The 12,753-nt window shown below is 49.6% G+C and overlaps 1 gene segment (V, D, J or C); it reads left to right on the plus strand.

Moving 5' to 3' along the window:
• The first annotated feature begins 773 nt into the window (after nucleotides 1–773).
• Nucleotides 774–6,246, plus strand: LOC127031664 (T cell receptor alpha variable 6-like). The segment is given in 4 exon segments: nucleotides 774–789; nucleotides 4,526–4,803; nucleotides 5,408–5,531; nucleotides 5,954–6,246. Coding segments are annotated over 4 exon segments (711 nt in total).
• Nucleotides 6,247–12,753: the final 6,507 nt, after the last annotated feature.

Here is a 12,753-nt window from a genome sequence, read left to right on the forward strand (position 1 = left end):
TAAAATCGATATTAACATATCGGTTTAGGGTTAGTGTGACCGCAAATCGAAGTTATTGGCCTCCAGGCAGTATCCCACAGTGCACCACTTACCGCTCTGGCCAGGTATCTGAACTCTGATGCACTGGCCAGGTATACAGGAAAAGCCCCACGAACTTTTGAATTGCATTTCCTGTTTGACCAGCGTGGAGCTCTCATCAGCACAGGTGACCACGCAGAGCTCATCAGCAGAGGTAACAATGCAGTCTCCTGAGAATAGAAAAAGAGCAGCAGCATGGACGCACGAGGGGTACTGGATCTTATTGCTATATGGGGAGAGGATTCAGTGCTAACAGAACTCCATTCCAAAAGACGAAATGAAAAAATATTTGAAAAAATTTCCAAGGCTATGATGGGAAAAGGCCACACCAGGGACTCAGTGCAGTGCAGAGTGAAAGTTAAGGAGCTCAGACAAGCCTACTAGAAAACCAAAGCAGCAAATGGAAGATCTGGATCAGGGCCAAAATCATGCTGCTTCTACGCTAAGCTGCATGCAATTTTAGGGGGATGCGCCACCACTACCCCACCTTGTCCATGGATTCCAAAGTGGGGGTCATAATCTCAACCATGGATGAGGATTCAGCGGAGGGGGAAGATGGGGAGGAGGAGGAAGAGGAGGACGACCTTGTAGCCAGCACACAGCACTCCGTTAGCCCCAACAGCCAGGAGCTTTTTGTGACCCAGACGGAATTACCCTCCCAACCCTCCCAAACCACTAACCCAGACAGTGAAGTCATGGAAGAGACCTCTGGTGAGTGTACCTTTGTAAATATAAAACATGGTTTAAAAGCAAGCTTTTTTTAATGATTGATTTGTCATGAGGGCTTGAGATGCATTCACAGCCAGTAAAGTTACTGCAAAAGTTTGTTAACATGTCTGGGGATGGAGCGGAAATCCTCCAGGGACATCTCCATGAAGCGCTTCTGGAGGTACTCCAAAAGCCTTTGCAGAAGGTTTCTGGGCAAGGCAGCCTTGTTCCATCCACCATGGTAGGACACTTTACCACGCCATGCATGTAGCAAGTAATCGGATATCATTGCTTGACAAAGCCTAGCTGCGTATGGTCCTGGTGATTGCAGGCATTCAAGAAACATCCGTTCTTTGTCTCGCTCTGTTATCCTCAGCAGAGTGATATCGTTCATGGTAACCTGGTTGAAATTAAGGAATTTTATTAAGGGGACAGAGAGATGGCCATTTTCCTAATGGGCTGTTGCTTAAAAGAAAGCCTTCCTTGCATGTAACAAAGCGGTGGGAGGGGAGGAAGGATAGCGCTGAGCTTTTTAGCGTTTGGCCAGCAGGAATCTTCCCAGCTACCAGCCACGTGGTGGGGGGGGAGGAGAAAGGGGGGTGATTAGCAGTGATCTTCCATGATACCAGCCATGCGGTGGGGGGAGGAGTAAAGCAATCCCAGAGAATTGGATTGGGGAGGGGAGGGGTTGGCGTCTGCTGGAAACAAGCAGGGCACTGTGTATATAAAGGCTGGAGAAGCTGTGGCTTACCATGACCGCATGCAAGCTGAATTGTGATGCCCAGACCTGCGTCTGTGAGATCTGTAACACCAGAGCCCAGGCACTCAAAGTTAAGATGCAAAATGCGACCTTGTAGTGAAATCACATGTGCTATGTAAGGTGAATAGTGTTGTTCACTGTGAAAGAGTATAACCATTGTTCTGTAAAATGTATCTTTTAAAATCCTTCTCTCCCTATTTTCCCTCCCTCATGCAGCTGCAAATTTTTCAAGCCTCCCTACTCCATCCCGAAGGCTAGCTCAGATAAGGCGGAGGAAGAAGAGGACGCAAGATGAAATGTTCTCTGAAATCATGGAAGTAACTCACAATGAAAGAGCTCATCTGAAGGAGTGGAAGGAAGTGGTAGCAAAGTACAGGAAAGATGCCAGTGAACGTGAGGATAGGAGAGACGCTCCAGATGAGAAGTGGCGGCAGGAAGATCAGAGGTGTAAGCAGGAAGATCAGCGGTGGCGGGATGCAACGCTGGAGCTGCTGCATGATCAAACTGATATCCTCCTACGTCTGGTGGATCTTCAGGAGGAGCAGCGGGGTCACAGAGTGCCGCTGCAGCCCCTGTGTAACCACCCTCACCACTCACCATGTTCCATGTCTTCCTTACCCAGACGTGTAAGAACGCGTGGGGGAAGGCTTTGTGCACCTGCCCACTCCAGCCCCGCGGACAGTCCAACCCAAAGGCTGTCATTACATTGAAATATGCTTAATGGCCTTTTTCTTCCCTCCTATCCTCCTCCCAAACCACTCCCAGGATACCTTGTTAATTCTCTTCCTCTTCTTATAATTACATGCTTTTTAAACGATAGTTACTTTATTTCCTTAAGCAAGCTGTAATCGAAGGGGGTGGGTGGGTTGCTTAAAGGAGGAGTCAATAAAGTGGGGGAGGTTCATGAAGGGGAAACAAACACAGCAGTCACACTGTACCCTGGCTCATGATGAAACTCGTTTTCAAGGCTTCTGTGATGCGCACCACTTCCTGGTGAGCTCTTCTAATCGCCCTGGTGTCTGGCTGCGTGTAATCAGCAGCCAGGCGATTTGCCTCAGCCTCCCACCCCGCCATAAAGGTCTCTCTCTTACTCTCACAGAGATTGTGGAGCACACAGCATGTAGCAATAACAAAGGGGACATTGGTTTCACTGAGGTCTGAGTGAGTGAGTAACGTTCGCCAGCGAGCCTTTAAACGGCCAAATGCACATTCTACCACTTGCTCAGCCTGTAGTTGAACAGCTCCTGACCGCTGTCCAGGCTGCCTGTGTATGGCTTCATGAGCCATGGCATCAAGGGGTAGGCTGGGTCACCCAGGATAATGACAGGCATTTCAACATCCCCAACTGTTATTTTCTGGTCCGGGAAGTAAGTCCCTTGCTGCAGCCATTTAAACAGAGCAGTGCTTCTGAAGACGCGAGCATCATGAACCCTTCCTGGCCATCCCACGTGGATGTTGGTGAAACGTCCCTTGTGATCCACCAGTGCTTGCAGCACCATTGAAAAGTATCCTCTTCCGGTTTATGTACTGGGTGCCCTGGTGCTCTGGTGCCAAGATAGGGATATGGGTTCCATCTATCGCCCCCCCCCCCACAGTTAGGAAATCCCATTGCAGCAAAGCCATCCACTATGACCTGCACGTTTCCCAGAGTCACAACCTTTCATAGCAGCAGCTTAATGATTGCTTTGGCTACTTGCAACATAGCAGCCCCCACAGTAGATTTTCCCACTCCAAATTGATTCCTGACTGACCGGTAGCTGTCTGGCTTTGCAAGCTTCCAGAGGGCTATTGCCACTCGCTTCTCCACTGTGAGGGCTGCTCTCATCTTGTTATAATGGCGTTTCAGGGCAGGGGAAAGCAAGTCACAAAGTTCAAAGAAAGTGCTCTTATGCATGCGAAAGTTTTGCAGCCACTGCGAATCATCCCACACCTGCAAAACTATGCTGTCCCACCAGTCTGTGCTTGTTTCCTGGGCCTAAAATCAGCGTTCAATGGGTAGAACCTCCCCCATTACCAGCAGGAGCTCCAAAGCACAGGGGCCCGGGATTAGGGAGAAATCAGTGTCCATGTCCTCATCACTCTCGTCGCCGCGCTGCCGTAGCTGCCTCCTCCTCGCCTAAGTTTGCAGTTCATGGTTCACCATAGACAGCACGAGAATGCGCGAGGTTTTTACAACGTCCACGATCGCGCTATTGATCTGAGCAGGGTCCATGCTTGCTGTGCTATGGCATTTGCTCAGTTCACCCATTAAAAAGGCGTGAAATGGTTGTCTGCTGCTTTCAGGAAGGGAGGGGTGAGGCTGTACCCAGAACCACCGGCGACAATGTTTTTTGCCTCATTAGGCACTGGGATCTCAACCCAGAATTCCAAGGGGCAGGGGAGACTGCGGGAACTATGGGATAGCTAAGGAATAGCTCCCCACAGTGGAACTCTCCGGAAATCGACGCTAGCCTCTGACCATGGACTCACACCGCTGAATTAATGTGCCTAGTGTGGTCGCGTGCAATCGACTTTATAATATCTGTTTTATAAAACTGGTTTATGTTAATTCGAAATTATCTTGTAGTGTAGATGTAGCCTAAGTTTCTGCTCAGAACACGCTGGGCTCTTCTAAGCCAGCTGCTTCTCTTGTAGGACATTGAACTAGGAACGACTGGAGACGTATCTGATTCAGTTCACAGCTCTGTTTGAATCTGAGTTACAGCACCTATATATGGGAAAGAGGGGGCTACCAATGGGACCCAACTCTGTCTCTGATCTATTTAAGAGTTATATTGCCCTGGGGTTCTTTGTTAGCATTTCTTACCTCTTTTCAAGGCCTGGGAAGATTCTAGGTAGAGAGAGATAGAGTGCATGGGACAAGAGGGAAGGATGGGGAGATAGCACATAGGGAAGAATGGTCAGATAGGTAGACAGGCAAAGTAACACACTCTCGCCTTCATTTCAACTATTCTTTTGTTTTGCTTTGTTTCTCTCCAGTCTCCTGCTGCAAAGCCCAAGTGGATCAGAGCCCCCAGTCGCTTGTTACTGGGGAAGGGAAGGTCTCTACCACGTCCTGCGCTTTCACCGGCAAGTACCAAACCTTCCACTGGTACCAGCAGTTCCCTGGGCGAGGCCTGACCTACCTGCTGTCCGTCAGCCCTCAGGAGAATGCTACCGAGCAGCGCTTCGTGGGACAGCCCCTGGAAGATGGGAAACGCAGCTTTCTGTACATCACCGACTCCCAGCTGGAGGACTCAGGCAGCTACCTCTGTGCGGTGAGAGCACAGTGACACAGGCAGAGCTGGGCTCAGGGCAAAACCCCTCAGCTTCTGGCAGGCAGCTGGGCCGAGGAGCTGCAGGGACGGATCCCCAGCTGGTGTAAAGTGACTGTTGCTCCACTGGAGTCACTGAATCAACCCCCAGCTGGTGAAAATCAGCAATATCTTCATTTATGTCACTGGGCCAGATCCTCATCTGGTGCGAATCAGACGCTCTCTATTGTAGGTAATGGGGCAGATGCTCAGGGGGTGTAAATCAGCTATAACTCCATTGGAGTAAAGGGGTGAAGCGGTGCCTGGGTCTGTATCATTCCTACCATCTTCTACCTGGGATCCCCCTGAAGCAAAGAATTTCTTCCCCTCCCCCTTGTGTGCCAGGCCAGCAGACGGCGCTAGAGTGCTCGCCACCTCCCCTGCGAACCCTGGTTAATTCCCACAGCCTGAGGTCGGGGCTGGACCCAGCCCAGCCCAGGTCACCGAGCTGCTGTTCCGCCCCGGGGCAGACAATGACACAGCAGCCTCTGTAGGCGGAGAATCCTTCCCCTGAGAAGGGGGTAACCTGAGGGGAGGGAGAATTCTCGTTTCCGCTGGTCTCCTGCAGACCTTCCACGGATTGACTCTGCCTCGGAATATTCCTCTGCCAGGGAGAGAAGAAACGGAGCTCGCCATGGGCTCGGAGAGAGGAGCTGCTCTGTGGAGCCTTCTCCTCAGCTTTGCGTTTCTCTGTGAGTGAAACAAATATTTTCTCCCTCTAAAGGGTAAAAATATACAGACTCTTAGATGTCCGTGGGGGGCAAGTCCTCTTATCTATCTATCTATCTATCTATGAGCTAACGCACCCATAAGGACAGAGGGATCTGCAGATATCTCAGCCTCTGTTCTATTTGAACAGTAATATTGATTTGTTAGCATTTCTTGTCCTGCTTTTTTTAAGATTCGGGGAGAGTACAGAGAAAAATAAATAGATACTGATGGGAGGATCTATATCAATCTATATCGATATATAGACATGTAGATATAGATACTGGGGATAGAACAATAGAGTGTTGGATGGAGGCTGCAGAGGGAAGGCTGGATAAACAGGCACAAATAAACAGGCAACTCGCATGTTCTTCATGTTAACTGCTATTATTTTGTTTCCCTCCAGTCTCCTGCTGCGAAGCCCAAGTGGTTCAGAGTCCTGAGTTGCTGGTTACTGGGGAAGGGAAGGTCTCCACCATGTCCTGCTCCTTCACCAGCGCTTACCAAACCTTCCAGTGGTACCAGCAGCTGCCTGGGCAAGGGCCGACCTATCTGCTGACTGTGAGCTCTAATGAGAATGCCACTGTGGGGCGGTTCATAGGCGAGCGCTTGGAAAGTGGGAAACGCAGCTCCCTGCACATCACCGACTCCCAGCTGCGGGACTCAGGCAGCTACCTCTGTGCGGTGGATACACAGTGATGCAGGCAGAGCTGGGCTCAGGGCAAAAACCCTCATCCTCTGACAGGCAGCTTGGCGGAGGAGATGCAAGGGCAGATCCCCAGATGGTTTAAAGCAGCTCAACTCCATTTTAGCCAAGGGAACAGATCCTCAGCTGTTATAAATGGGCACCGCTCTAGTGGAATCAATGGGCCATACCCTGAAGACACGGAGATTGGAGCCAAGGTCTGCAGATCCTGGGACAGCTGTGTGAAGATCAGCATAAATACGGAGTCATTCCACATGTGTTCATTGTGGTGACTAGATCACTAACAATCCGAGAAAATTTATTTTTTTCCTACATCTTCTATAGCAAAGTTTACTACTAAACATAAGGAAAGGGAAACCATCTTCCTTTACGGAAACCGAATACAAAATTTCCCTTGCGTGAAAGTTGTAAGATCATCCACGTTTCGTAGCAACAATAAACGAACAAAACTAACCTAGCCCCTCTCCCCACCCTTTAGAAACCTACTCGTCTGTGGAAGTTAGAACTCCTGCTGCCCCGTATCCCTGTGCAGTTCACACAAGAGCCCGACAGAGGGCGCTGCGGCACCGACAGGAACGCTCCAGAATCGAGACCACTTACTGGTGTTTCTAGACATCTAGTTCTCGCTCCATCTCCTCCCCACGCCGCGCCCCCGCCCCCGCCCCCTCCAGGGCCCTGCCAGACTTTTAGCCGAGCAGCGGAAAGGCAGCTGCCAACCAAGCACAGAGAGATTTGATGCCTGACGCCAGGAGTCACAATTGAATTCGGAGCAGAAGCAGCGTTCCCGGATTCCTTCAGCCCTCAGAAGACAGAGCTCGGCTTCCCTCTGCGGGGAAAGGGCCTAATTCGTTTCTCCTGACACGGCTGGGGGAGGGGGTGCCTGAGTGGAGAGAAAACGGAGCCGCTCGGTGCAGAAGCGCAGAGACACCGAATCCTGATTGAGAAGATGCTTAAAACCCGGGTCTCCACGCTTGTGCTGATCCTTGTTTCGAATGAGTCAGATTCCCAGGTGGCATTTCTGGGCATTAATTAATTTTTACTTGTGTCCAAGTGTCCTTCTCGATGACACTTCACTCTGCTGCTGCTGCTAGTTTCCCTGTCTATGTCTGGGGGATTTTTCATGCTCTGTTGTTATTATTTTTCCTCCCAGGCAGAGCGGTGGATGGGAAGGTTTCTCAGACAGCTGCACTGTCTTTCCTGACAGGGGCAGGGCTGACCTCCCCTGTAACCACAGTGTCGCTGCCTATGACAGAGTTATTTGGTACTATCAGAGACCCAGAGCTGTCCCTCGAGCTGTGACTCTGGCTACAAGTCCGCAGAGACCTCGGAGCGGTTTGAACTGTCCATTGACCCCTCCCGCCAGTCCGCCCCACTGCGCATCACCAAGGTGGTGGTGGAGGACTCGGGGGTGTATTACTGCGCCGTGAAAGACACAGCGAGAGGAAATGCAGTGGCCATGACCGGGATGCTCTGCAGTGCAGGTTTAAAGTGAAGGAGCTGTGGAATGTCTACCACAAAGCTGGGAGGCAAACCATCACTCCAGTGCTGCCCCCGTGACCTGCCGTTCCTATAAGGAGTTGGACATAATACTTGGTAGTGCCCCACCTCCACTCCAAAGACCACCGTGGACATTTCAGAGGCGGTAGCAGCACAGAGTTCAACAAGGCAGGAGGAGGAAAGAGGGAGCGAAGGTGCTGAGGAGGAGGGGGACAGCACAGCTTCCCAAGATGCATGCAGCCAGGAGCTGTTTTCAAGCCAGGAGGAAGGTAGCCAGTTGCAGCAGACTGTGCTTGGGCAAAAACAAACAGCACAGTTGGTGCCCAGTAAGTAGCTTTTATTTGGGAAGGAAGTTATTTGATGCGGGCTCATGGGGCGAGGAGGGTTAGGGCTGCATGCATGCCTAGATGCGGATTAGGGTGTTGATGTGCTCTCTCACATGGTGGTAATCGGCCACAAGGAGTTCTACAAAGGTCTCATCCAGAAGCTGGGCAATGCACTTGCACAGCTTCCTTGGCAGAGCTACTGTGCTCCTTGTCCCAGTAAGGCTAACTTGTCTGTGCCACTGTGCTATGATGGGCAGTGGGACCATTGCTGCACACAGGCAAGCTGCATGTGGGCCAGGGCAGAAGCCACATTGTAGTAGAAGATCCTCCCTTGTTTCCCAGGTCACCTTCAGCAGTGAGGTATCTTCTCGGATGAACCCATCCTGTGGAAAATGTGGGGACAGTGTTCAGTTTAGGGACCCCCTGCAGGTGTTGGCTCTCCCCAAGGCACAGAAACCCAGAGGACAGTATGGCAGTGAAACAATCAATCCTCCTTCTCCCTGAACTTGCTCACCATTTTGGGGCTCCTGTGGGTTGTGTGCACTTGCTTTGGGATAGGCAATTTCTGCTATTGTGTATACTGCGCTTGTCTTTAAAACAGCCGAATCATTGCTCCGTCTACTGTGAACAATGCTGCCTCTGTTAAGGGTTGCATTTTGGCTTTACAGATGCAACCTCGAGATCCCAGCCGTCCTTGTTATCAATGGTCAAAAGACTCCAAAGAATCAGGAAGTATCCGCAAAGAAGCAAAGAGGAGATGCTGCATGAAGTCATGCAACAGTCCCTGAATGAAAATCAAAAAGTGCAGGACTGGTGGGAGACTGAAAGGAGGGTCTGCACCAGCAGAATGCGGATTGCCGGCACCAAAGCACAGAGCAGCTGCTAAACATCATGGAGTGTCAAGCCGTCTTGATATATGCACTCAAAGCGATGCAGGCAGAGTACATCCACGCCCCCCTCCCCGGCAACCCTTGTCCCAAATCTCTTTCCCTTGTGCCCCCATGTCAACCCACTTTCCTCAACTTCCCGTTTCTTATCACCACCAATTGCCTCCAGTACCTGTAGCTTCACCACCCAGCCCTGCAAACTATGACCCTTACCCACTGCACTCAACCCCCATCACCATGTATTTTAACCAGCCTGAAGTGCAGCAGTCATTGCACAGCACTCCAGACAGGAAGGCTGAGTATGATAACAGGACATAAACAAATCTCTGATTTTCCCGTTCCCCACCCCACCCCCTTTCCTCATCCCACGCAGCACAGATGTGTCATGCCCTTTCTGTTTCCCAAGTAGTTGTGCTTCTTTTCAATAAATGAATTTTATTGTCAATAAATGAATTTTTTGGCTTTGAAAACATTCTTTCTTATCGCATTAAGTAAAAGATACTGTAGGAAAGCAACAGGCACAGCAAGTAGGTGTATCATATGTAGCAAACACAGATTCTTACTAACAGTGGAAGCACTGCACTTCACTCCTGTGCAGGGCACCAGACATTACTGGTGGCTTTCAGCATCGAATTGCTCCCTCAAGGCATACCTAATCCTTACAGCCCCCGCGCTAGGCCCCTGTAATAACCCTGCACACTGCAAACTGGACATCATTAAATTAGGACTGAATAGAGACTGGGAGTGGACAGGTCACTACAAAAGCTAAATAAATTTGTTAGTCCCTAAGATGCCACAAGTACTCCTCGTTTTTACAAAAAATAATATTCCCTTGATAAATACTCACACCTTCTTGTCAACTGTTTGAAATGGGTCACCTTGTTTACATTGGCCTCATTAGCACTACAAAAGAGATTTCCACTCCTTCTTGTCAACTGCTGAGAATAGCCCACTTCCAACTTAATTGAATTGGCTCGTTAGCATTAACCTCCGACTTGATAAGGCAACTCCCACCTTTCCGTGTGCTGTGTATTTATACCTCCCTGCTCTATGTTCCACAGCATACACCCGATGAAGAGGGCTATAGCCCATGAAAACTTATGTCCAAATAAATATGTTAGTCTCTAAGGTGCCAAAAGGAATCCTTTGTTTTTGCTGATACAGACAGACATGGCTATCCCTCTGAAATCCATTACCCATCTGCAGGTATTTTGCCACGTGGGGGGGGGGGTTGTGCCAGAGAAAAAATTCCAGAAACAGCTTTCTTCTCTCTGAATAACTCTGAACTTTCCTGATGTCAACCCACCCACCTCTGCCCTGCCAACGCCCCCATCTCTGAAAGCCTGATTCAGAAACCTCTTCCTAGCAGAGAAAGCCAGATCGAGAGGCAGACAAAACTCTTTCTCTTCTCTGCAGATACCAGATACAAAAGCAAATTAATTCTGCCTAAAGTTGGCACTTGGCACCACGGTTCTTTTTGTCCCAGACCCTTTGAATCCCAGGGATGCGTTCGTCTTGGGTCTCAACTGTTTTCATCATGTCTGTTCTAAGTGAGTGAGATTTCCTTCCTCAGCCTGCTCACCTGTGATGGATCCAGGCGATAACTCCGTCTCTCTTGCTGGACGTGTCTCTAAATATGTGGTTATTACAACTGCCTGCATCTGTTAGGGTTCCCGTGTATTTGAGTGTAGCTGTTGTCTTTCTGTCATCACGTGGTGTGCCTATTATATCTTCCTGTATTTGTTATGTTCCATTAGCTCTTTATAAGATGCCACCCTGTGGCCCCCATTCTTCTCTAAGCTTTCGGACACAAGGACAGGTCAGTTTATATTGGTTCAGGGAGCTATCATTGCTTTGTTGCAGAATCATAAAACCCAACGACACCTTGACCTTGGTCCGAAGCTATTTTAATCATGTCTCTTTTAAAGTGAATCGTTTTTCTTTAATCCTTTAAATCTTCCAGGATCTAAAATCTAGTGGGCTTTTATGATATCTGAGTGTCTACGCTGTATGTATGCACGTTGTGTTCCTGTTGTATTTATATTATGCTAGAATGATGGATTTATGGTTATGTATTAGATCTATACTATCGCACAGTGTGCATTATGTTATATGCATTAGGATACATATAGATTTAATGAAAACATAATATAACACTAGGCAATAGTAAGGACTGGATAGATAAAATATGTTACACATTATCTCTCTAGTCCCTACTGTAGCTTAGTGTATATGTTTATATTAAATCTATATTTATCTGACAGATGACTCTCATTTGAATGTTCATAGTATGTTTTTACTATGTATGTTTCTACTATATTAGTGCAAATATTTTTCTTTTATTATAATGTACATTGTGTTTCTATTTTGTGTGTGTGTATGGATCTGTCATATTTCTGTAAAATCTGATTGTAAATCTTATGGTTTGGGGTGCATCTGACTGCAAAGGTGGTAATTATGCTGTTACATCTGTGTGTGTCATGTTTCCATTATATCTGGGAGTCATTATGTTGTACCCGTTATTTATGACTGTGTTTATTATCCTATCCCCACCACCACCACAGAAGAGACCTATGGAGTCTCCGTTAGCCAGACTGAAGGAAGCCGTATCATCTCCCAAGGGCACCTGGTGCTTCTGAGTTGCAGCTACAAGACTTCTTTCACGGCTTTCCCCTTCTGGTACGTGCAGTACCCCATTGGGCCCCCCCAGCTCTTCCTGCGGGACACGGGAAGGGAAGAGGGGGATATGGGGATAGCGAAAGGGTTCAGTGCTACACACCATGAGCAGAAAAAAACCTTCCAGCTGTGGAAACAGTCCAGCGAACTGAGCGATTCCGCCACCTATTATTGCGCCACGAGCGACACAGTGACACGGACCGGCAGGAAAGCTGAGCGAAAACCGCGCCGGATCTGTGCGGAGCAGCGGGGATGCGGGCTCTAGGGTCTTGAGGCGGCTCTGGGGCAGAAGGGAAGGGAAGTCTGTGTCACGGAGTGTGGGGGAGTCCGGCCCTGCACCCCTCTTCCTGGGACCCACAGTGACTCTCGGCCAGCCAGTAAAACAGAAGGTTTATTGGACAACAGGAACACAGGTTACAGCAGAGCTTGCAGGCACAGTCAGGACCCCTCCACCGAGTCCTTCTGGGCTTTCAGGGTGCTTGGATCCTAGCTAGGATACCCTGAATTCCGCCCACACAGCCCCAAGCCCAAACTCCAACTGCTTCCCTCCTGCCACTCCCTTCCTTTTTCCCCTTCCCGGGCAAAGGTGTTGACCTTTCCCCTCCCTTACCTAGCTCAGGTTACAGGCTCTGGCATCGTCCATCTCCTAAAGTCCTCCCCTGCTCTCCCACTCCCCACACAGACAGTCCCTACTGCATCACATCTCTCCCCCCTTCGAGACTGAACTGAGCGGGGTCACTCTGCCCAGTGACCTGGGGAAGTTCAGGGTCCCCTCTCCGGGACAACGCATCCGCTGTCAGGTTGGCACTTCCCTTCACATGGACCACGTCCATGTCATAGTCCTGCAGGAGCAGGCTCCACCTCAGGAGCTTGGCGTTGGCTCCTTTCATCTGGTGCAGCCAGGTCAGGGGAGAGTGGTCGGTGTACACGGTGAAGTGTCGCCCAAAGAGATATGGCTCCAGCTTCTTAAGGGCCCACACCATGGCCAGGCATTCCTTCTCGATGGCCGCGTAGCTTTGTTCCCGGGGTAGCAGCTTCTTACTCAGGTACACGATAGGGTGTCTCTCCCCCTTTTCATCCTCCTGCATTAACACCGCCCCCAGTCCCGTGTCTG

Source organism: Gopherus flavomarginatus, chromosome 11 (genome assembly GCF_025201925.1).
Source record: "Gopherus flavomarginatus isolate rGopFla2 chromosome 11, rGopFla2.mat.asm, whole genome shotgun sequence".
Lineage (NCBI taxonomy): Eukaryota > Metazoa > Chordata > Testudines > Testudinidae > Gopherus > Gopherus flavomarginatus.